General features: G+C 40.4%; 1 protein-coding gene across 3 annotated transcripts in view; it reads right to left on the bottom strand.

Annotated features, from left to right (window-relative positions):
* Window positions 1-25110, bottom strand: part of TBL1XR1 (transducin beta like 1 X-linked receptor 1) — a 158723-nt gene that overhangs the window by 6927 nt on the left and 126686 nt on the right. For all 3 annotated transcript variants that reach the window (XM_027876135.1, XM_027876133.1, XM_027876134.1), the window contains 11 exons: window positions 19939-20084; window positions 16839-17064; window positions 15591-15723; window positions 15172-15313; window positions 13155-13218; window positions 12951-13048; window positions 9960-10020; window positions 7692-7813; window positions 7469-7543; window positions 5971-6098; window positions 4919-5084 (listed from right to left, as the gene is read on the bottom strand). In XM_027876135.1, coding sequence (XP_027731936.1) covers window positions 4919-5084; window positions 5971-6098; window positions 7469-7543; window positions 7692-7813; window positions 9960-10020; window positions 12951-13048; window positions 13155-13218; window positions 15172-15313; window positions 15591-15723; window positions 16839-17064; window positions 19939-20084 — 1361 coding nt within the window. The remainder of the gene's footprint in view (window positions 1-4918; window positions 5085-5970; window positions 6099-7468; window positions 7544-7691; window positions 7814-9959; window positions 10021-12950; window positions 13049-13154; window positions 13219-15171; window positions 15314-15590; window positions 15724-16838; window positions 17065-19938; window positions 20085-25110) is intronic.

Below are 25110 nucleotides of genomic sequence, written 5' to 3'. Positions count from 1 at the left end.
TTATGCTACCCTCCCCTAAAGAAAACTTCCCTTGTGCTTGTATCAATGGGGGGCACACGGGGAAGGCAGGAGTCACAGATTGGTGCAGGAGGAGACAGAGTGCTGGACTTGGAGTCAAGAAGACATGAGTCTGAATCCTGAGACAAACACAATGACCCACAAGGTCTTTTTAGCTTTAAATCTGTGATCCTATGAAGTGTACTTCAAATTTCACTCTGCAAACATCAAATAATGCTAAGGTAAATTCAAACCGATTGCCATAGAAGTAGCATCTATCACTGATGACTGAATGACTACCAGGTTGCATGGCCAGAGATGGAATGTGGTATTTCCTATGGTGTTGGCCACAAAACCACCTTCTGAAGGATTAGAAGCCCTGCTCAGAAAGCAAGAGCAATGTTCTTCTGGCATCAGGCCCTACAAAGTCATATGTGATTGCTTCATGGGGCATCGGAGGATGGTCTAGGTCTGCCAGTGTCAATGTTAGGGCCACCAAGGGGGCTTTGCTACCTGCCCCACCTCCCCAGAGAGCATACTCAGAAAGGAGCTCCCCAATTTTTCTTTCCCCATTCTCATTTTCCAACATCCACATAATTTCCATCGGAACAACAGTCCTACTCCTGCTAGCAAGGCAGCTGCCAGGGTTGAACAATTCCTCAATTGTGAGGAGAAAATCAAGCAATCATGCTTACTGGGTCCACTACAAACTTATGTTACATGACCTGAAATGGGCTTTCACTGCTGCAAGACAAATCCTTTTACATTTCCCAAAATGGCTCACTATCCCACCCATTTTCCGAACCGCCTCCTTTCTCAAGCCTCCCATGAGTCCCTCCCTACACTTAGCTGAGAACCTTGCCTCATATTCTATTGAAAAAATTGAGGCCATTAGCCAAGAGGCCCCTCTTCTCCTATCACCCAGATGCCTTCTGCCATTATCTCCTCCTTTATTTTCCCCTATCTCCTAGAATGAGGTGGCCCTTTCTCCCTGCCAAGGAAAACTTCTCTACATGCACAAGTGATCCCAATTCCATCCTTTCTTCTCCAAAAGACTGCCCCCTCTTTCATCCCCATTTTCTCATTAATCTTTAATCTCCCTTGTCTACTGGCTGCTTCCATATGGAGTAGAAATATCCCCATGGCTCCCCCTTCCTCCAAAATTCCTCCCTTGATCCATTCACCCCTGCACTTCTCCTCCCTTTTGTGACCAACCTCCTAGACAAGACTATCTACACCAGGACCCTCTCCTTCCTCTCTCCGTTCTCTCTTCACTCTCTATGGTCTAGATTTCCACTTCATCATTCCACTAAAACTGCTCTCTCCAAATTGACCGATGACCTCTTAATTGCCAACAGCCTTTTCTTAATACTCATCCTTCTTCATCTCTCTGCAGCCTTTAGCAATGTGGATCATACAGTACTCTGTGATATGCTCTTCTCTCTAAGTTTTCCTGACAGTCTCATCAGGTTCTACTCCTACCTAGGCAGCACCACAGTGGACAGACCACCCTTGCCTGGTGTCAGGAAGACCTAAGTTCAAAACTGGGCTCAAACATTTACAGACTGTGTGACTCTGTTACTTAACCCCTGTTTGCCTCAGTTTCCTCATCTGTAAAATGAGGATAATAATAGCATCTACCTCCAGAGTTCTTGTGAAAATAAAGAGATAAATATCTGTAAAGCACTGAGCACAGTGTGTGCTACATGTTAGCTATTATTCCCTATCTCCTTCCCAGTCCCCTGGGCTGGATTTTTCATCCAGGTCATGCCTGACCATAGGTGTCCAACAGAGCCCTATCTCGGGACCTCTTCTCTTCTCTTTCTATATTCATTTGATCCCATTAGCTCTTATGAATTCAATGATTATCTCTAACTTGATTATTCTCAAGTCTACTTAATCCAACCCTAATCTCTCTGCTGACCTCCAGACTCACATCACCAGGTGCTTATTATACATCTTGAAATGGCTGTCCTGTAGATATTTTCAACTCAACATGTTTAAAAATGAATTCATTACCTTTCCCCTCAATCTTCCCCTCTCCCTAACTTCTCCATTACTGTCAAGGACACCACCATTGTCCCAGCCCCTAAACTCAGAACCTAGGTGTCATCCTCAACCCCTCTCTATCCCTCAAGCACCATCCCCCACATCTGGTCAAGCCTATGACTTCACCTTTACATCTCTGGAATACGTCCCTTTCTCTCTTTCCACCCTCCATTCAGCTACCAAAGTCTAGGTCTGACCATGTCATCCCCATACTCAATAAACTCCACTGGCCAACAGCAAATATAAAATTCTTTGGCATTCAAAGCCCTTTATCACCTGTACTCCCACTTCCAGTCTTTGTATAGCTTACATTCCCTCCTCCTCGCCAGGGTGTATGAGGTCTTCAGGGAAGACGAGCACCTCTGGTATGAGGGCTTGTGGAGCCCATGTTAGGGTTCACCACCTTTGGTGTCTACCTTCACCTAACTCTCACCTGCGCCTTCAAGAAGCTGCAGCACGTGCAGCAGCCACATCCCGGTAAACCATCTCAGTAGATGGGCTAAACAAGGGTGAGGATAACCAACAGACCTCAAATCTGTCAGTGAGTTAGGGGGATGACCACACCAAGCATGTGACAACTTTCCCCAGCAAAATGGGAAGATAGGACAATTTGATCTAATAGCCACGAAGGCGGCTAAAGTAGATGCTGCAGAGCACGGAGAGGCTCGTCAGACATCAAAGATGCGAAGGTCATCCACTGCATCCTGGGCCATCACCAGTTTTGTCCTGACACTGCACTTTGATGACTCAGGAAGACAGAATGAGGCTGATGACTCTGTGCAACTCTGCCTCACTTAAATCCAACTGCCGTGCAAGTCAAGCAAGACCTCACCTGTGATGTCACTGGTCATTTTCAAAAAATGAAGGACAAACAACAATACTCTCCCTCCCACCCCAGAGCCCCTAAAATCTACCCCCAGACTCCAAGGGACTCCAGATTGAGAGTATCTACTCTACATCATACTTCTCGCCTTCGCTCTCTCTTTTTTGGTTTAACGTTTTATTTCTTTTTCCCAATTACGTAATAAAAACAACTTTAACATTCTTTTTTTCAAATTCTTCTTCTCCTCTCCCCTTTATTGAGACTGCCTTCTCTCCTTAAAAAAATTTTTTTTTATTTTGAGTTCCAAATTCTCTTTCCCCTTTTACCCCCTACCCACCCTTTGAGAAGGCAAGAAATACAATATCTATTACACATATGAAATCATGCAATGCTATTTCCACATCACTCATTCTGGAGGGGGAAAAAGCAATTTCTTGTTTGTGGGTAGGGGGTGGGTTTGAGAGAGAATTTGCAATTGAAAAAATCGAATTAAAAAAATAAGCAAATAAAGACTATCTCCCCTAGTCAGGATGAAAGTTCCTTGAGGACAGGTACTTTCTCACTTTTGTATTTGCACATTTAGGAGGTCCTTAATAAATTCTGATGGATAGTGGTTTCCTGTGAAAACATGCAAATTTCTGACTGTATATGTTTGTAGATAACTATAGGTAAAAGGAAAGAATGGTTGTCTCAGATTCTAACCTCAGGAGAGGTAGGAAAGTGAACACCCTAAAATGGCTAAAAATGCTAGGAAGTCACTCTTTGAAAATCAAATTCCAATCCTATTAGAGAGTAATATAAACACTATGCCCTGCATGGCATGATCACATCAAAACTATCCCCTAGGGCAACAGCCTTCAACTGAAAATCCACTGGTGCCATGGATCCAGTTTACATTAGTAACTGATTTATGAAATCGGGGGGAAATCACATTAAATGTGCAAGGAGAGCAAAAAACTATCTATATGCCAAATACAAACTGTGTACAATGACCTACTTTTATCTCCAAATGTGATCTTATTAAAAAGTGATGGTGGATTGTTTTTAGTAACAACTACTCTCATTTCATTAGTGGTTGGAAGCTGATAACACATTTTCCCCTCACAACAATGATGGGGAGGATATAGTTGTCAATGAGTTCTGTTGATAAGTTGTGTGGGACCCATCCAATCATCTGCATACTGGCTCAATAGAACTTATAGTTCTGGTAGTCCAGATGGTTTTTCATTATAATGTAAGACACATGACAGCTCATTAAGCCTGATTTAACCATAATGAAATCAGTCACTGGAAAATCTAAAAGGGGGAATCAGCTAGACACAGGTTGAATGCCAAGGATATTTGTCAGGCATAAATACGGAAATGATCTAGAATTTCTTTAGCATAGAGAACCCCCACTGTGGGAACTTCCTTCATTAAAGCAGATGGAAACCTCTCACTTAGTAGGTTAAGTACTGAGGAGGTGGCCACCTGCTGTAGGGTCCCACAACTACTAAGTGTCTCACATCATATTTAAATCCTGGTCTTCCTGACCTCCAACTCCATCAGTATTTATGGACATTTATTACATGCCAATCCTGGGGATGAAAAGATAAACATAAAACACTCCTTGACTCCTTGCCCTTAAGGAGTTTATAACTTTTTAGAGGACAACAAATTTTCCCTCATATAATCATTCATACTCAAAAACAGACTAGAAGAATGGGTACCAGAAGGAAGGAAAAGACTCAAAATTGCTGGGCTCTAAAGTAGCATGGGTCTGAGACTTTTAATCCTGTATCAACATCAAGTTGTTAGCAAACTTTTGCACCATGCCCAATGTCTTCAGTTATTAAAAGGGAAAAGTCGCCAGCAGCAGCCAAAGCCCACATAACCACCAAGACGTACAGTGGCAATATGTCTTTACTCCATGACTAGATGCTGTCTCATCTGTTATTTGAAAACAGAATTTGAGTTCTAACTACTATTCTTGTGGGCTAATCCCAAAGTTAGGTTCAATTTTAGTGTAGTTGGGGCATTTAAATTCAGGGCCAAGATCTGAAAGTGTACCTGAGTGTTCCAGATGTGCACACATTTGTCAAAGGAGCCGCTCGCCAGGTACCTGCCATCAGGACTGAAAGCCACACTGTAGACAGGCTCTTGGTGTTTTGTCAAAGTGTGAATGCAGATTCCCCGGTCCACATCCCATAACCGAACAGTAGAATCAAAGGATGCACTGTCAGGGTGAGAAAGAGGAAAGGAGAGAGAAAGAAGATTTCACCATAAAGGTAAAATGATATTTCTCTTTACTCCTCCCAGGTCCAGGAAATACGTGCCCTAGTGACAAAGGGAGATAAATGGCCTTCTTGCAGCTCGTTCCAGGAGTGATCGGCCTACTTCAGGATTCAAGGGAACTAAAAGGCTCCCTGGAGAAAACAAACAACGAAACAGAGAAAGCACATGGCCCCTGAGTGCTCTGGGCTCCCCTGAGTGCTGGGAGCCAAGTGAGCCTGTGGGGCTCTGGTCTCTGCAGAGGCTGGGGCTGGGATTACAAATAACATCAATTCTAATCCCTTAAAATCCCAGAGAATGGCCCCAAGGAATCATTCAAACTGAGGCAAGTCATTCACAAATTAGAACACTGAATTCAGTAAATGTTGATGTTGTTGAGAAAAATGTGCTTTCGAGGAGGACTATGATGTCTATGTTTTCATAATTATTCCATACAGCTTGAGAAATAAAACAGTATCCCTTGGTTTAATAAGGAGACTTTCTTACAATACATTTTGAAAATTAAACAGCTCTCAAAAGTTTTCCTGCATGGTGAGGCAGATAATGTGTTGAGGTCTCTCTCTAATTTTTCATTTCCTTATTATGGAATTTAGAGCTAGTGTGTAGATCTTAGAGAACACCTAGGCTAACATCCTCATTTTGCAAAGAAACTGAGGAAGGAAGGAGAGTGCCTGGATTACCAGCCAGCTCTTGTCCTAAAATCCAAGCTGGTGTGCTGTCTCTGCAGACAGAGAAGGCTGAATTCAGGAAATTTATATGAAGGAACCACATTTTGAAAAAAGCAACAACAACCCAAAAAACTCACTGTTTTGCAGTTCATGAAATATTACCTGGCTAGCATGAGGTTGGCATTTGGATTGTTTGTTCCTGGTCCTGTTGGACTCCATTTGATAGTATAAATTTCTTTATTATGTGCTTGCAAATCATGGACACAACTCTCTTGTTTCATACTCCATATCTAAAAGAAGAAAAAAGAAGATGAATCCTCTTTCAGTACCAGACTGTTAGAGAAGGGATGGAGTTGAAAGGTGACCGAGGGCAACACCCTCACATTTTACAGATGAGAGAACTGAGGCCCATATGAAAAATTGGCCTAAGGCCCTACAGGCAGCCAAATGGCTGGGTGCAGGCTATAAGGGCCACAGTTAAGTATTCAGCTGATTCAAAGTTGTGAGTGAGCCCAGATGAAAAATGACTGAATCTCTGGGCCTGGGAGTTGGCTGAAGTCTTCCAGCTTTCTAGCTGGCTGGTACTCAAAGAGCAGAAGTTCTCCTGCGTGCAGCTCTTTCCAATCAGGTGCTGGGATGGAGGGAGGAGTTGAGACAGAATGGGCAAAATGAAAGGTAACAGCCCTCCTGCCTCACTTCAGTCAGGCGCCTGAAACCCTTTTCACTCAACTGTTTGCTGGACATGGTATATTTCTATTTCCTCTGCCTAAGAGCCCAGGAGCCTTCACCTTGAAGGCACTCAAGCAGTTTGGTAGATTTCATTTCTTCACTGCAAATTCAGGTCAATAATCATGGGCAGGCACCAAACAAGGTAGAGACACTGCTCCTTTCCTGTCTCTCTAAGTACTTCTCAGCTCATGGTAGAGAAGGCAGGGCCAAGAGCTCAGTTTTTATGGTGATGACAACACACGAAAGCCCTGTTTGCAGTCAGGATGAGGATGCTCTGAAGATTTCAGTCAGGTGATTTAACCAGTCTGAGTATCAGCCAGACAAGAAGAAGACTGGTGTCATCCATAGCTCAGCAAATCTACAACTTGAAGAAAATGCCCTTTCCTAAAAGATGAGCTTCTATATGGCTAGGAGTGACTTATAAAAAGTGGTAAGAGAAAACAAAGATTGCTAAGTACTGGTAAAGCTTTACCAAAGCAGCTTTTATCTTAGTCTATATATTAAAACCTGCTCAAAAATATTCTGACAATATCTGAGTGTTATATCTAGAAGTCTGAAATATTAACCATACAGATCAGTTTCTGTATTAGTGCAAAGAAAATCTCAAACTGTCCCATGATCAAGTCATCATTCTGCACACCCTCGTGTGCTTGAAAAGCCAAAGCCACAAAGTAAAGTGACTTCCAGGGAGACCAGGAGCCTGGAAGGCTGACTGCAATCAATAACCTTTATATATAATATACTTTAGAAAGAGAAATGTGAAAAAGATAAAACACAAAAGACTAAACTATCTAAGAGGAAAGAGGGCCCTAAACAGCTAGGCTTGCACATACCACATCAGAAACTCTCGAACAATCTCTGTGGCTGTCCCTCCCCACCTCCACACACACCCAGAGAAACAAATCCAAATAAAAGCCTACATTTAAATTACCTTTAAAGTCATGTCATCAGAACAGGAGGCCAGAAGGTTACCAGTTGGGTCCCATTTGATAGCATTCACTTCATTCTAAAAATAACCATTCATACTTAGTTTTGTGTCATATGCATGGAAACAGAGTTCAGTGTAATTTCCTCAGCTTCCCCAAACAGTGATCACCACACATCTAAGAACACCCAGTCCAAACCCCAGGGAGACAGACAAAGGCTTTCCTTACTGTGTGTCCCTGGAATGTTTTAACCGGCCTATCTTGTCCTAGTTTACAGACGTGGATGCACATGTCGGTGCTGCAGGAGGCAAAGGTGGTGTTGCTCTGCCAGTCCACGTCCAGGGCCGGCGCTGGGGAGAAGAGGGACAGAGTGTCATTGCATACGTGTGGTTCTTAGAAACAAGAGAAGAGAATGAAAACACAACAAAGGGAACTCTTCAAAACTTATTTTGTACTCGTTAAGGTGTTCAGAAAAGGAGACGTTTCGAGGTATCCAACTGCTGCACTGAAAAATGACCTCCATTCAGCCTATGCTTATCATCTATACAGTACAGATGGCACGTGACAGAGTCAACATCTTATCAGTTTAAACAAAAGATAGTTTTCCCTATGCTGAAATATGAGAAAAGGCTGTGATGAAGATAGTCAGAGAGGTGGATTGTGTTGGGCATCTACCAATGATGACTGTGACCGACTCGAGGAAGATGAGCATTCCCCATGACATGACAGCAGATCTTTCTAAATGGGAGACACGACCAGGGCCTGTGCTCACAGGGCAAAATGGAGAAGAACAACAGAAAAAATCCTGGTTTATTCTGTGCAGAGGAATACTGTGGGAAGGAGTGCCAAAAGAAGAACTAGGAAGTGACAGGGAGGTAGAGGGTAGTGGTGCTATGGTAATGGTGGTAATTAGTAGTAGTAGTAGTAGTAATACTGGTGGTGGTGATAGTAGTAGTAATGGTAGTAGTAGTAGCTGTGGTGATGGTGCTGGTACTGGTCACTGTAGCAGCAACAGTGGTAATAATATCAACAACTCACATCTCTTTATCATTTAATGGCTTGCAAAGTGATTTACAACCATCATTTCATGTGAGGGATATGGCATAATTATTCTCATTTTACTAATGAGAAAATTGAGGCTGAGACATGGAATAACTTGCCTACAGTTCACAGAGCTAGTCAACATGTGCCACAGGATTGAAACTTAGGACTCCAAATTACCAGGTGTGGCCTTGTTTACTATTCCCCAATTCTGTCCAACACACCATACTGTGCTAACCTGAATGGAAAACTTTACTTGTACTTGTACTCTACTTATCAGTACACAGTATGTATCCCCTAAAAATGGGGGCACTGAAGCACACCAGCTAAATCATGCTGACAACACCACACAAGTGCCTCAGGGCCTAAGGTTACAGGTTTTGAAAAAGAAGCTGTGAGGGTTTAGGCCTGCAGACAGAAAGGTGCCCTCAATGAAATTTTGGAAAAGATAGAGAACTGGGCCCGGGGTTGTCAGTATCTCATTTTAAATTGTCACTGGCATGGAACAAAATTTTCAAAGATGCACGTTCCTCTCCTAAGCTATCGGGTAAGATTTCCTATCATTTACCATTAGGATCAACCAACATTTACAATGACTGTAGAGCTAAGGGCCCACAGCACACCTTGATTATTAGTGGGTATTTGTATAACCGGACTTCTACTGGGGGAAAACCAACCAACCAACCACTTTTTCTATGTTTCTCACTTCTCTGTGTTCAGAGCAATGGAATAATACCCAACAGGACTACTCAAGTACCCTAGAATTGGTGAGAACTTCCAACAAAATGGTTATGAACTGTGTTTCACATACGAAATATCCAAGCAAGATCACATGAATGAACTGTCCATTTGATTGATATACTCTAAGATAGTGACAATGAGTCACACTAAGAAATGCACAATGTCATGATTTCTAAAAAGTGTGGGCATTATGTATTGAGTACCAAATACTCTTATAATGGAAATAGACAGACAGACAGACAGATAGATAGATAGATAGATAGATAGATGGATAGATAGACAGATAAATAGATAGATAGAAAGACAGACCTTTTTTTAAACTACACACAATGCTATTCAGGAACATATCTAATGGGAAAAGTTTAGGCTGTTTGTCCTGGACAAAAGTCTCTGTCCCTAACAAGAGATATGAAGACATAGCTGTAATGAGTGAGAATCATAAATGATGTTTTTCTTTAAAATGCAGAAATAATGTGGTCATTGCTAACCCTTTACCATTATATACATTATCTTAAAATTATTTACGTTATAAAAATTCTTCCGGTATTATTTTCTGTAAGTACTTCATGTAGCAAGGAAGAAATAACCCCTTGAAATTCCAAGTTTGGGATTCTAAAATGCCAGACTCTTCATGTTGATGGTGAATTTAAAAAAAAAAAAAAAAAAAAAAAGAGGACACAAGAAGGTCCATGTGAATTGTAAAGGAAATCTTACCTGAATGAAAAGGGAACTGCTGCTTGGCTTCACCAGTGTGTGCATCCCAGATAATCGTGGTCTATATTGTTTATTTTCAAAAGAAAATAAATAATGGGAGTTACAAAATTGGAAAGTGAAAAAGTGCATTATTTATTCCCCCTCCATAATACACACCAAATTTTACTGAAGTGATATAAAATAACAACTACAAATTCTATTTTTAAACTTTTAACTTATGTAAAGAATGTGATCATTCTAAGCACTTCTGGAAAAAAAGTCCAATATTTGAGGACTGGTTTTTTTTTTCCTATGTAATCTGTAAGATTCAGATTCTCTCAGAGCATCAACGGTCATGACCACAGTGGGTTGCAAGGCTGCAATATCCCTGTTCTGACCTGTGTGCCTCCAGTAGCAGGTCCTTCACCATCTCTGACTACTCATCCCTACCACCAAGCTTTCTCCCTGAAGGAACTGAGATGATCAAGTCAGACGTGTGCATCAGTTTTCAAAAACTAAGAACGGCTGAAAAATCCCCTCTTCTCTAGTAAACCTTCCAGATTCGAGTTTGCCTAGACCTTTCCCTTTTCCCTCTGCTGGGACCTCCCATTGTACTTTGCTTCTATTTCTTCTGAACTTCTGGATTATTCTCAATATCTCCTGCTAGACTATAAACCAGAGTACGCTCTGTTACTTTCAACACTCTACTCAAAACATACCTATGTGGAGCCTTTTCCAAAGGAGACCTTCTGTATCTCCCTATTTATTTATGTAGATGCTGCTTCCCACTCACCCTCCATTACAATAGAACATCAGCCTGTCAGAGGCAGAGAGGAACTGTTTCATGTTAGTCTCTGTATGCCTAGTGCTTGGTCCAAAAACCAGTGCAAAGGCCCTTAATAAATGCTTGATCACTTCTAGTGATAAGTAGAGTATTTGGTGCACAGCTTGTACTTAATAAACACTTGCTGAATAATTATTACAAAAGGCTGACCTGTATAAACGGAAGAAAAAAACCAACCCATGTTTTTAATACACATCCTCAATATCTGAATTCACTCATAGAATAGCATTAAAAAAAGCAAAACCCTTCACTCTACTTCTATTCAGCTGGTAGCCTGAGGTATCAACCAGACGATCTGCAGAGATCTCAAGTAACTGCCCCCTTATTGCACTGTTCTCAGTTCTTGGAGAACCTATTTCTGAGTGGACACAAAGTGGGGCTACACCAACACAGGCTACTTTGAGTCATTAGGGACATGTGCCAAACATGCACTGGGCAAACACTAAGGCTTTCTTTCCAAAGTGCTGTCCCAGGTATTGAGGGAGAGGCAAGGAGAAAGGAGGAACTGAGAATCTAGTAGGGAAAATAAGGTACATGTAAAGAACTGTGATCCACAGAAGGACGGATGGAAGGAAAAGTGGAATAGCTGGTACATGATACTCACTCATTGTGCTTTCCAGTTACCAAGCACTTTGTAGACACAAATGATCTCTCATGATTCAATGAACAAACAAAGCAGGTATTATTTCCCCATTTGTAAAACAGAGAAATGGAAGAATAGGGAATGGAAGTGACTTGCCCAAGGCCTCACATCTACTAGTGGCAGAGGAAGAATTTTAAATCAGGTCAGCCTCAACTTAAACCTAACAACAAAACTCAATCTATTTTCTATTGCTATTTAGTGAAAGATATAATATAAAACAAATCACTCTTTCAAAATAGAAGTACAAACACTGAGATACTTGTGAAAATATCCTTTAATTCCAGATTAAAATATAAGTATAAAAATAAGGATATAGGACAAACGTTTTCCTATACGCTTGTATCTGGACTGTTTTTTTTTTTCCTTTGCATATTGAAATGAGGTGAGAGAATTCTTTCTACTAATGCAAATCAGACGCAGACTATTCTTGTTGAATTCCCTTCCCCAGGAGAGGACTGTTTTTGTACCTAGAACAGTGGCTGCCACAAAGGAACTGTGTAATAAATGCCTATTAGACTGAAAGAGCCTCCCCCTTCCTGTTAACTCCAGATTTAAAGGACCTAGCCTTCTCCTTCCAGAGAAATTCTACCATGTTTCTATCACTGCCTCCTCTACATGTGGGGGAGGGGTAAGAGGAAATTGGGGGGATAAGAAGAAAGTTAATTATAGGTTGAAACCATTTCAGATTAATTGGCGTTGCTGAAGTTAGAATACACTGAATCTACTATTGCATCAGAAAAGGGCTTAGTTATTTTTAGCCATGGCACTGGCAAACAGCTGAGAGGCATGACCCCCAAGAGCCTTCATAGCAAGTGCTCAGGGTACCTCTAGGCTTTTGTCCATGGGGTCATCCTACAGATATATTGTAAGAGAAGAAGTGTGACCCACCCACTCCTGCTCACATTGCAGCCAGAGTAAAATGTGGCCATAAAGATGAAAGTTGAAGGGTGATCTGTGTAGAAGTATTTCTGGGGATGGGTCTATGGATAATTAAAAATATCTCCACCTATGCTATAAAGGCATAAAATACTTCTTCTTCACAAATATATTCAATAAAGAACATTTTAAGCAAAGACTCAAAATTATTTGTGGACTAAAGTATCATACCTAAAATGAATGGGTCAATGAACAAATCATAGAAATAATGAATGAATTCTTTAATGATAATGACGGCAAAAAGACAATATAAAAGAATTTGAGAAATCCAGGTAAAGCAAGATTGAGGGGAAAACTTTTGTCACCAAAAATGTTCATCAATAAAAGAGAGAATATGCTTAATAACATTTTGGGTATGAAACTAAAAAACAAAACAAAAACCTAGAAAACCAACATACGAACTCCTATTTAACCTTCCAAAAATAGAAATGACAGCAATCAAAGGAGATATTAACAAAAAAACCAAAAGACTTTGTGCTCTAACCATTTATTATTTGCAATGTCATTGGTAGAATGGGGAAAAAAATAAACTTTCACTAATATTTTATAGATATTAACCTTTGCAGAATTTAATTTAATTTTCTCTTACCTTGTCCACTCCTGCACTCAGGATGAAATTTCCTTTCTTGTTCCATTTTAATGCAAAAATAGGACCTTTATGTTGCCCCAAGGTGCTAGCAAGATTACCTGATGGTTAAGCAGACAAAAACATTTTAACTATTTGGAAGCGTGTAATGCACAACAGGAAAAATGAACAGAAAATGTAACTTATTTGTTTGTTTGTTTGTTTTACCATCTTTAGTCCATATTCTGGCAAATCCATCATATGACCCAGTGGCGAGAAGTGTGCCTTCACTCTGTTAGAAAAATAGGATTTTTTTTTCATTGGTAGAATCTCAAATTAGTATGCACATTTTTTAAAGAGACTATGCTTAGATGCCAAGATAATCAAATGTTTTATAAGATACCCTTTTTTTCTTATTCAGGTTCTGGGGGTCAAAGCCTCTAGGCTTTGTCCATGGGGGCATCTCATCTCCTGCCACATACATACAAAGATGAAATTTTTTAAAATGCACAAGTACGTAATGGCAAAAAGACAAAACTTCTGATGTGAACAATTCTGGATATAGTAGAGGAAGAAAATGAAACTTCTAATTCCATTACTGCTGAAAGAAAACAAATTAAGATGAAAACACCTCAAGGAGAGAAACAACAACCCCTTTCCTTTATTAGTTCTTTCCCACTGCTACCTAAATCAGAAAGAATAAAAACACGGAGGAAAAAAGAACAGGAAAAGCTAGCAGCTGATTTTATCACTAGAGTGGGAGAACAGCAGGTGAAATCTCTTCTAGGCTCAGAGACCTTAACTCTGCCTTCAGAGGTGCAGCCCTGGAAGAGGAGAACCAGCCTGACATGTGAGCTGAAACTCTGAAGCCATGTTGTGTCCCGGGGCTCCATTGAATAACCTTGGGAAGGGAGAAGGAATATAAACCACATCTTTCAGTGGGCCCTTCTCAAAACTCCCAGAAAGTAACGAGTGCACTTTAGACCTCAAGAGATCACCACCTAGCTCTCAAGTCTGTTCCAAGGACCCTGGGGCTCTTCCATCCTTTGTGGTCAAGAAGAACATTTGTTTGTGTCTAAAAACCAATACGTCGATATTTACAGGAGGGCAAATCCAAAGTTCGACGGGCTTTCAGAGGTTGTCTAATGCAAACAGATTTTATAAAGGAGGAAACTGGAAGCCAGGCCCATTAAGTGATCTGCTCAAGGTGCCACCAGTAAAAAGAGTTCAAGCTCAGAGCCTGTGACTAAATGGTGAGCACTCTTCCCCACATTTTTCTGCTTGAAGTACTTTTCTATAAACTAAATACTTTTAAAGTCCCTTTCCTGGCCATCTCCCCCATAGACTTCATTTCCATAACACACAAAAAACAAAAACAAAAACCCACCAGCTTGTAAAACTTTGGTCAGGGTAAAGTCCCTATTGATTTGAGCAGATGTCGGTCCTTGTTGAGGTGGATCTAAATATACAGCCAAAGACATGCTTTAAGACACCAGGCCCCCACCTCAGTGTGCATTTCTCAGTTCTTGCATTTTTGAATAGCTGGCGGACTGCCTAGTGAAATGCTTCAATATCATGTCCTAAGAGTTCTCAAAGGCTGTTCTCTGTCTCTAGGTCCTTGGGAATCAGTTTTAAAGCAGAAGTCAATGTGTTACCTAGCCTTGGAATGAGCTCAGGAAGATGTTGCAAAAAGTCAAGAGTTCAGGAAAAGACTGGATGGTCACATGTTAAAGAAATGGTAGCCTGAATATTCAGAAACCGTCATAATCTGAGTCTAGGGAACTCCATTCTCCCCCCAGCCCCCTTCCCCCAAGGATAACACAGTTCTGAGGAAGCCTGTTGGAGTTGACATAAAAATAAAGACAAACAAAGCAGGGGGCCACGTGTGAAAATCTATATACTACAGACTTTAAATTACTCCAGTTGTCAACATAACCTAGCCAGGAATCAACAGTTTAAAAATGAAGAATCAGATAAGGAAGTTTTTATTTTCCCATGAAAATTTTACTCTCTTGCTGTTCTAACTTGACTTAGCAAAGACTTCTTAGCATAAAGAAGGTAACTCTGACCCTGACAAGGACGGTCAAAAAATGCTGAAGCTGGACCTCCCAAATCCACTCAGTCCATTTGACCTTTCATTTTACCAAGAAATTAGCCAAATAACTTGTGGTTAGCAAAGTGGGGTGATTTTAGGAAGCACTTCTAACTCGTCTGTGCAGACGTGTGGGTGTGCATGTGCACTCACATTCCAGTCGAGGGAGGTCACATCTTTGTTGCTGGGCACATCCTGCCCACCTTCCCTTATACAATGGCGGAGGACTAACTGGGTCGAGCCACTTGTGCTGTTCTCACTCAGATTCCATATTCTTGCTGTTGAGTCACCAGATCTAGAGATCAGGAAAAACGGTTTACCATCCTCATTCAAGTTAGAGTGCAGCATTTACAAACTAGTAAGGACTGGAGGAAGAGTGAACAGTAACCATTTCCTTCCAGAAGAGCCTCAGTGCTCCCTAAACATGACAACCTTCAAGACTCCAAAAATCCCAGGCAAATATTTCCCCAATCAACACTTTGGGTTGAAGCCACAGATTTATGAAATTCTTAAGACTGAAAAAAAAAAATTCTTAAGACTGAATCATAGCTGTGCTTCACTATGAGACATACCCTGAGGCTAGAAGGTCACTAACAGGATTCCAGGCGCAGATGAATACTTCTGACTCATGACCCCGTAATACCACAGCTTTGTTTGGGGGGATTTCAACATCTCCATCCACCTCCATCATATCTGTATGGTTATCTGTAAGGGAATTAGTAGCAGAAAAATATTTAAAAAGAAGATGTAAAATCATGAATAAAAGTGTTTTGACCCACAAATTAACAATACGTACTATGTAACTGGAACCTGTTGCTCTTAAAGAGTAAAAGTTAGGGAAATCTGTGATATTTGCTACTTTTTTCATAAAATAAATATTAAGTATAACAAGTATCTTTGATGATAAAATGGGATTATTCTTCCTTTGTCATTATATTCCCAGTGCCTCACATACAACAGGTACTTAATAAATAGTTGTTGGGTTGAACAGAATTAAATACAAATAATAAGAGTATAATGTTACCCATCTAAAATATAAATATAGGTTGCTGGGGTTTTTCAATCTGTTTTTTTCAGGATATACCGATAATTAGTGGCAAATAATAACCATGAAAAATGTTTGTCACATTTAAAGGTAGCAAATGCTTTAGTTAATTATACAATTTTAATATTTCAAATACTGGAGCAACTAGACAGAACTAGTACAGGGACAGGGACACTTTACCCTAATATTACTGACCAAACCAACACACATCTGAGTGAAATACAATCCATGCCAAAACCATGCTTTGTTTCTGCCAGTAGGGGCTGCTGATATATCATTCTTACAGCGTGCTGGGAGAAATAGCTGGGTTATATTTAGAGCTTCCTAAGGTGTTTTGCTTTGTTTTTTTGTTTTTTGTTTTTTTTTTTTAACTTAGAAATTTAAAAAAGGGGCGAGGAATTTTGCAGGAAAGATACATTTTCCATCTTTTTAAATAAGCCAAAGTGATAACCCCTAACTGATGCTTTGGCATGATAATGAATGGGTAAGCAAAGGCCCTTGCCCAAACTGCAATGTACTCGGTCATGCGACAGTTAGTTTAGAAGCTGACACAAGCGGTAACTGGAAAAGCATCTCCTGCCAGAATTAAACAGCTCTCTGCGTACACTTCCCAAATCTTTAAAATGACTGAAAGAAACATTGGTTTTATTATCAATATTTACGCTGACTGACCCACATACAGAATTTCACTGAAGTTTGAGAATTTCACTCTCCACTGGATGCAATCTAAAACTCCCTGGAATCTCCATCAGACCATGCCTGGATCTCAGCTTACTTGCTATACTATGGGCTCCATTTTCTTCTCCATTTGCAGTATTTTCTCCGTTTTTTGCTGAACCCTGCTGATTGGTTGTGGCAGCAGCGGCGGCAGCGGCAGCTGCAGCCTGTTGTTGGGCAAGTTTATCTCTGTACGCTTGCTGTCTGGTTTGTACCACGTCAGGCATCACAGCATCGATCAGTGACAAAGACTCTATAGGTCGTCCATCAAACAAGGTACCATCCTAAGTTTGAAAAGTCAGAGGAAAGAAAAATAAAGATAAACAGTAAAGGATAAATTTTAGAACTGAAAATTTTAGAATTAAAAACAATTTCAAAGGCAACCCCACGTGGATGCTGATCTATATTGCACAAAAGGACTCTGGTCATATTCTACTGAACACATCTTAGGGTTCTGAAGAAGAAGGGAAAATGGAAGGAGGAAGGAAGGGAAAGGAGAGACATCAAGCAGTTAATCAGCATTATTTATTAAAGGCCAGGCACTGTGCTACATGAGAGATACAAAGACAAAAACTGCACAGTCTCTACCCTCAAGGAGCTTACATTCTATAAATACCCTGACTGACAATGTTTACTTTCAACTAAGTGCTTTTAGTGTGGTATAAGCTAAGAACTCTGTGCCAATTTCTAAAAGACAAGATTCAGGTACCAATGTAAAAAAATATGTATCTGGATCGCACCAATTTAGAGCTGGAAAGAATCTCAGGGTCCGTCAGGGCCAATCCCTTCATTTTAAAAATGAAGAAATTAAGGCCTAGAGGGGTGAAGTAACTTGCCCAAAGTCACATACAAAAGTTAAATGGCAGATCTGGGAATCAAGCTGTGGTCGTTTTCCAATTCCAAACACAGCACTCATTGCGCTCTATCAAGCTTTATTTATAATTCATTTTCAATAGGTTAGTGTCAAGTAAAATAAAACAGAGACATCGAGGTGGCTCAGTGGATAAAGTACAATCTGGCCTCGGACATTTCCTAGCTGTGTGACTGTAGGCAAATCACTTAACCCTGTTTGCCTCAGTTTCCTCATCTGTAAAATGAACTGGAGAAGATAATGGCAAACCACTTCAGAATCTTTGCCAAGAAAACCCCAAATGGAGTCACAAAGGGTTGGACGTGACTAAACAACAATGACAACAAAAATATAATATTGGCATTTCTTTTTTTTTTTCTTTTTGGTAAGGCAATCAGGTTAAGTGACTTGCCCTGGGTCACACAGCAAATAAGTGTCAAGTGTCTGAGGCCAGTTTTGAACTCAGGTCCTCTTGACTCCAAGGCTGGAGCTCTCTCTACTTCACCACCTAGCTGCCCCTAATACTGGCATTTCAATAGGTATGATCATCATAGGATAATGACACTCCAGCGCTTAAAAAAAATAAACACAAGCCATAGACACACACACTGGAATGTTTTTTAAAAAGTTGAGTCTGGTCAAAATAATCTTTTAGGACAATTCACTAGAATCAGAGAATTTCATACTAGAAGTACATTGTTTGGTGTGGGGGTTCTTAGCCTGGGTTTTTTGCGAATGTGTTTTTTTAAACATCTTCATAATTATTTAAATATATCTGGTTTCCTTTGTAATCTTATGTATTTTGTCTTAGGCATTTAAAACCATGATTCTGGAAGGAGACCACAGGCTTCCAACTGTGTTGGGGGCTTGGGGGTGGTCTATGTCCTCAAAAAAAGTCAAGAATTCCAGATCTAGTAAAATTCCCTTATTTTACAGCTGAAGAAACTATGGCTTCAAATGGTTAGGAAGCTTTCCTGAGGTCAAAAAAGATAGTTACAAGCAGATCAGAATCATGTTCTCTTAACTCCTAAACTCCTGTATTTTTTTTTTTTTTAGCTTAATGGAATTTTTATAAAGCTCCAAGCTTGAAGAGTTCATCCATTTCCTTTGTGATTATATGTGGATACCTGGGTTTGTTTGCTGAGACTATTTGGGTACTATAAAAACTAACCACTTTCTTATTAGAGGGTTTTTCAGCTACAGAAATTACAGATAACATAACTTGGCTCTTTTCAAAGTTAATTAGCTCAGGAAGTCTCCTTACTTAGTGAGATTCTCCTAATCTATCTACTAGAATGAATATTCTTGGCAGGAAACAATAATAAGAAAAAATGTGGTTGCCTTATTCTAAAACATTAGGAGAAACAAAACTAAGTAATAACTTTAAATCTGATCTCTCCAACAATCATGTATCAAATTTCACAACACCCAGGTCCTATTCAGGAAATGTTCTTGCCAGAGAAGCCTGCAGAGCAAAGCTACCCTGTGTCTGAGACGGATGGGCAGGAGTATAAAGGACTGACTCTAAGAGTCTATGGTTCTCTAACAAATCAGTTGATCACCAATCTTAGTATTCCAGAAAGATTTCTCTTCAGATGAATGGTCAATTTAAAAAAAAGAAGAAGAAAGAGAATCAGTCATCTTATTCAAATACAAAAATATATTATGAAGGAGAAGGATCAATTTATTCACCAAATATTTGGAAAATGCAATTGTGCAGCAATTAGCATCTAGCTTAGCTAAAATCCTCAATCCTCCCCTCATAGACCTTACAGTCTTAAGAGAATGATAAGACACAAACACAAACGATATTTTATATTGCAGTTATCTAAGTACAGGAGAGGGTTATGAAACAAATTGCTATGTGAGGTCTGAGGGGAAATCAGGGAAATTTTTATGGAAGAGGAAACAAGTAAATTTGGTAAGAATTCAACAGGTAAAGAAAGTGAGAAAAGATTTTTAGACATAGGAAATGGTGTCATCCAACAAAGAGGCAGGAAAGTCTAGGGCATTCTGGGGTCAGAACGCCTCCAATCTGGCTAATGTGGACAATGCATGGGAGGGGCCACATGGGGAAAGCCCTAAACATCAGGCTGGAGTAATCCACCTCCCTACACCAAGGCAAGCCACCTTGCTAGACTGACAGAGATTTCCACGGGCGGACAGACCCCTGAACCTCCAGAGAGTGGTCAGCACGAGCATCATCAATAAGGAACGTGACGTAAATCAATCACACTGGAATGCTTTTTGAATGGTACTCCAGCAGCATACAGAGAAAAGTCATTTTATTTAAAGAAAGCAACCATACCTCATTAATACTGACTTCTGCCTCTACATACTGCAGGCCTTTCTGGATAATAGAAATCAGAGCAGCAGGTGGAACCAGGGCACCATTGATATTAGACTGGCTGATATGGCTTTCTATACCAAAGGTAAATGCTGAATGAGAAAACCCTAAAGACAAGAGGAAAATCATAAGAATATATTTCCTGAGAGGCAACATAATAAAGACAGGATAAAAAAATCTTATAACATTTTAAACAAACTTTGAAGTGAATAATAATTATAAAACACCACAGGAAATGGCATTCCTAACATTAATAACGCCAATCATATACCTCTTTCTGAGATTAGATTTTTTTGATGAAGGATATTTAAAATGTCATTTAAATATGCTCGTCTTCACAATTCTATTCTCCATTCTCTTTAAACACTTTATTACCTTTTCGATATTTACAGTATATGTAGTTATATATCTTCAAGTTTTATATAATTTGGAAGATCTTGAACTGGTAGGAATTATGCATCAATGAGGAGACAAATCACAGAATTTGAGCACTGGAAGGCACCTGGCAATTGTATATTACAAATGTTTCATTTCACAGATAAAAAAACTGAGGCTTGGGGACCTTTACTGGCTTGCTCAACATTACAGTGAGCTTATTATTCATAGCATAGCAAAACATTTACGTTTTATTCATATAAATTATGAAACCTATTTGGGACAATCAATGAGTGCTTATTTTTATACTAATTGCAAAATAAAAGGTTTGATAAAAACAACCTATTCACATAAAACAGGAAATGCTGCTTCTTAAGAATGAAGGAAAACTTGTTTAAGCTCTTGGAAAACCATTCTGTATGCAAACTAACTGCTCAACAATAAATGTGCTAATTACAAAATAAGTCTTGCTTATAAGATTATCTGGGGTCTAAAAATAGAGTAAGAGAGCCCAAGTGAGCATGGGAAATTTTGGCTCTCTCCTTTCATCAGTGTTAAGATTCAGTCTCATTCAACACAGACTTACTCACTGCTTGCCAAGTACTGTTGGGCTGCAGGTGGAGAACCATGATGAACATGGCATAGCCTCTGCCTGTCCTAAGTTTACAAGTCCAGAGTAGGGCAGGCCAGACTTAGACACAAATAACTACAACATGAAGCACAACGTGAGAGTGTCTTCCCTAAGACATCACTCCTTTTTAAATGCATTTTAGGCTTTTCAAGTCTATGTTCCTTTAATTACTTGTTTATTGTGTATTAAAAGGGCCAATCTGTACACATCTGAAACTAAAAACAGGTGACTCAGCGAGAAGCTATTCTCTTCACAAAAGGCAGAGTTTTTATACTGTATTTTATGTAAGACATCTACTATTTTAAAATTACAAATAAATATTCATCTAATTACATGCAACTTTAAATAATATATTTCTCACATAAAGAATTACACTAATGTTTGCTTATTTCAGGATTTAAGCATTTGAGCTCTTTTTTTGTCTGTTCTATCCCAATTCCTAAGGAGACAAAATAAGAATTCTACCTTCCTTTATGTGTCACCAATGTTTACTAACAGTGCCAATTTATGTCGAATGTATTTTAAATTAATTTCTTATGCAACATTTAGTCAGCAGTATTTCACCTGTGCTCCAATGCCCTTCTTTGACCTTCAGTCCACTCTGACTCCTTAAACAGTCCCCTTTCCCTTTCTGTACCCAAATGACAATGGCTAACACCATGCTTGTGGTTCATGGTTTCACAACGACCTGGATGGGAACTTGGTGCATGGAGAGATGATTTCAGCTTAGCTTTTTTTTTTCTTTTCACAAGAATGCCTATGAGGATCTTTGCCAAAAGGCAGCAGCTCCCAAATGTTTTTGGGTAGAGCCCTGCTTTTCATGTCCCCCAAGTCTTGAGATCTGTGTAGTGAGGCTGAGAGAGGGGAAAGCAGAGAGGGTCTAGTTCTTGGACAGAATAGAGAAAGGGGCTCCTAATGTCAGTTGAAATTGCCTCCCCTCTGCGAGGGCCCTGGCAAACCACAAAGAAAATATGGTGGCAGTAAGCAGTTTAGACAGCTACCAGATGAAGTTTTAAGATATTCCAGTATGCAGTCACTGCCTGCAGGAGGAAAAAAAATCGAAATACACTCTGTCAATCTTACAGGGCGCCGTTTTTGGTTCCCTTGTATTCTTAACGCAAACAGGAGTGCCTATACTTCAGTGTATGATCCCAAACCACTGAGTTGTTCTTCACATATAAGTCCAGGGACTCAGAAGCAAGCAAGCTTCATAAGTAGCCTAAGGATGCTTAATGAATGACTCTAGTGTCTGTCAAAGCCTCTCTAGCTGGCAGTGCACATTCCTCTTGAAATTACTTTGGATGTTGTGTAGACAGAAATGACAAGATTTGTTAACAGACTAGATCTATGGATGAAGATTAGGAGTCAAGGATCAGAATGGTGGCTGGAAGGTTGATGGTGCTCTTGACAGCCACATGGAAGTTTACCAGTAGGGTGGTTTTCGACATGTTGAATTGAAGATGTCTCTGAGACATCCAGTTTTATTTTAAAATAGACACCTGATGATGTGGGACTGAAGCTCAGAAGAGAGGCTAGAGCTGGATCTAGAGATCTGTGAGGCATCTGCACGAAGATGACCACTGAATCCATGGGAGGATATAAAGTTATCAGAGAACAGGTCATGACTGCCTCTGCCCCATTATGAATTTCCTTCTGCTTCCTTTCTTGCATTTTCTTAACACAAGGTTTCTCATTTAACCTCGGCTTTACTTCTTTACTGTTTACTCCCCAACCCCCACTCCACCTGCCATGTTCTTTTTCCCAGTCCCCAACCTCCTGGACCTATTACATCAGATGCTGCTGACTCCCTTCTCCTCTTGGATACTCCCCATCTTCTCCAGGTGTTCATAGTACGGTGTTCTAATTTTAATTACCCTGCTGGCTGTTTGACTCCTCCTTCTCTCTCCCCCACACCAAGCCCCAGCTGTGGGGCTATCATGGGGATCTCTCTCTCTCTCTCCCCCTCCCATCATCTCCTGTGCCTTTGTCATTCTGAGGCAAATGACCCACAAATTTGTGTACTAAGGCGGCAGCCCCCCTGAACTTCAGTTAGTTTCTAATTGGATGCCCCAGAGATATCTCAAACTCATCATGTCCAAGCAGAGCATGTTATCTTTCCCTAATAATCCATTTATCTTCCAAACTTCCTTATTTCTGTCAAGGATACCACTCTTCTTCCAGTCTCCCAGATTTGTAATCTCAGCTTACTCTCACTCACCCCTTCCACATCCCATCCATCAACAAAGCTTGCTGTGTCTTTCCCCCCGCCACCCCTTTTCTTCCACTCACAGTTACCAGCTTAAACCAGGCCCTTGCCACCTCTCATCTAGGAAATTACAACAGCCTTCTAACTGGTTTTTCTGCCTCGATCTCTCCAGATTCTGGCATATCCTACATGATCTTCCTAAAATGTAGGATCTCTTCATGTTACCAACTACTCAAGCTTCAGTGGCTTCCTATTACCTTTAGGACAAAAAATACACACTTCATACCTGGTCGCAACGTCTTTCCAGATTCATGAGACATTCTTCCTCCTTCTCATACTCGGTAAATCCAATAAATTGGCCTTCCCTTTGTCCCTCACTCAAGACCCTCCATCGCCCCGTGTCTAGCCAGAGCAAAAGCATATTCTCCATGCTTGGAATTCATTCCCCCATCTCATCTCTACCTCAGAGTCCCTCTCTAAGACTCAACTCAAGCTCCATCTATTAAATGAAGCCTTTTCTGACCCTCCCAACTACTACTGCCCTCTCTCCCAAACTCACTTATACTGACTGTCTTTATGTTTCTTCTGTATTTATTCTTTCCATATTTATACTTGTCTTCCCCACGGAAATAGAAATGTGTGGAGAGCAAGGATCTTTGTAGTTGTAGTCACAATGCAAATCTGATGAATTTATTGGCTTGACTTTTCTCCCAATCTTGACAGAGTCCTTATCAGTCCAACTTTGTACTAACTTCAGTTGTCTCTATCTCTATGCTTTGTCAAACACCAATCCTCCACAATTTCCACTACCCACCCTCCTCCATTCAAAAAATCACTCATGTTGCTGAATGGTGCCGAAACACACCACACAACTGCAATCACTAGGTCCACTACAAATTTACGTTACCTATTCTCAACTGGGTCAACAAGGCTACAAAGAAATCCTTTATTCTTCCCTACAGCAGCTCCAAAACCTCTGTTCCCAAGTCTTTTCTTTCCCTCAGAGAGCCTCACCTCCTATTTTATTGAGAAAACAGACACCCCTCTTCTTTTGGGCTCCCTCCTCCCCCCTACTCCACATCTCAAAATCCCTTAACATCATCCGTCTTTCCCATTCTATCCTCCTTTACTCCAGTATGATGAAGAGGCAGGTCCTTCTTCTTGTCAAAGCCACTGTTACTGTTTGTATTGTATTCTTAATTCAGCAAATTGCCTCCACCATCAATCCCTCCTGTAATCTTCACTCTCCAACACCCCTCTTTTGCTGCCTACAAAAATGGCTAGCTCTTCCTCATCCTTACACTTTCACTTGCTCCTAATATTACCTCACTTAATCTCTCTTCTCTTTTTCACAAGTAAATTCCTAGAAAAAGTTATTTACTCAACCTTGCACATATCTTCTCTTTTTCGTCTCAACCCCTTGCAGTTTGGCAGCTAACATCACTTGACTGATACTGCTCTCTCAAGTTACCAACAATTTCTTAATTGTCAAATCCAATACCATCTTCTCAGATCTCATCATTCTTGACCTCTCCACAACATCTGGTCTCTTTGATCACCTCCTCGATTCTTACTTCAAAATGCTGTTCTCTTGGTACTTCTACCTATTGGACAGCCCCTTCTCACTGTCCTTTGCTGTATTATCATTCCTGTCTCAAACCCAAGATACTCTTCTTTTTCCACCTGTTCTAAATGGGCTCTCATCAGATCCCACAGGTTCAATTATCATCTCTAGACAAGTCCCCAATCTATCCCTTCCCTGTGGGATTCTTGAGCTTCAATCCTGCATCACCCAATGCGCACTGGACACATCCTTTAAGATGTGTGAGAGCTATAAAAATAGAACTCATTAATTGCACCACCACCCCCAACCCAACCCAACTACTCCATCCCGGAATCATTATCTACTCGTTGCTCTCCT

The sequence above is a fragment of the Vombatus ursinus genome, unplaced genomic scaffold (assembly GCF_900497805.2).
Source record: "Vombatus ursinus unplaced genomic scaffold, bare-nosed wombat genome assembly UNPS02014810.1, whole genome shotgun sequence".
NCBI classification, from domain to species: Eukaryota; Metazoa; Chordata; class Mammalia; order Diprotodontia; family Vombatidae; genus Vombatus; species Vombatus ursinus.
Note: the sequence above shows the minus strand (reverse complement) of the source record. Positions and strands in the feature narration are given on the sequence as shown.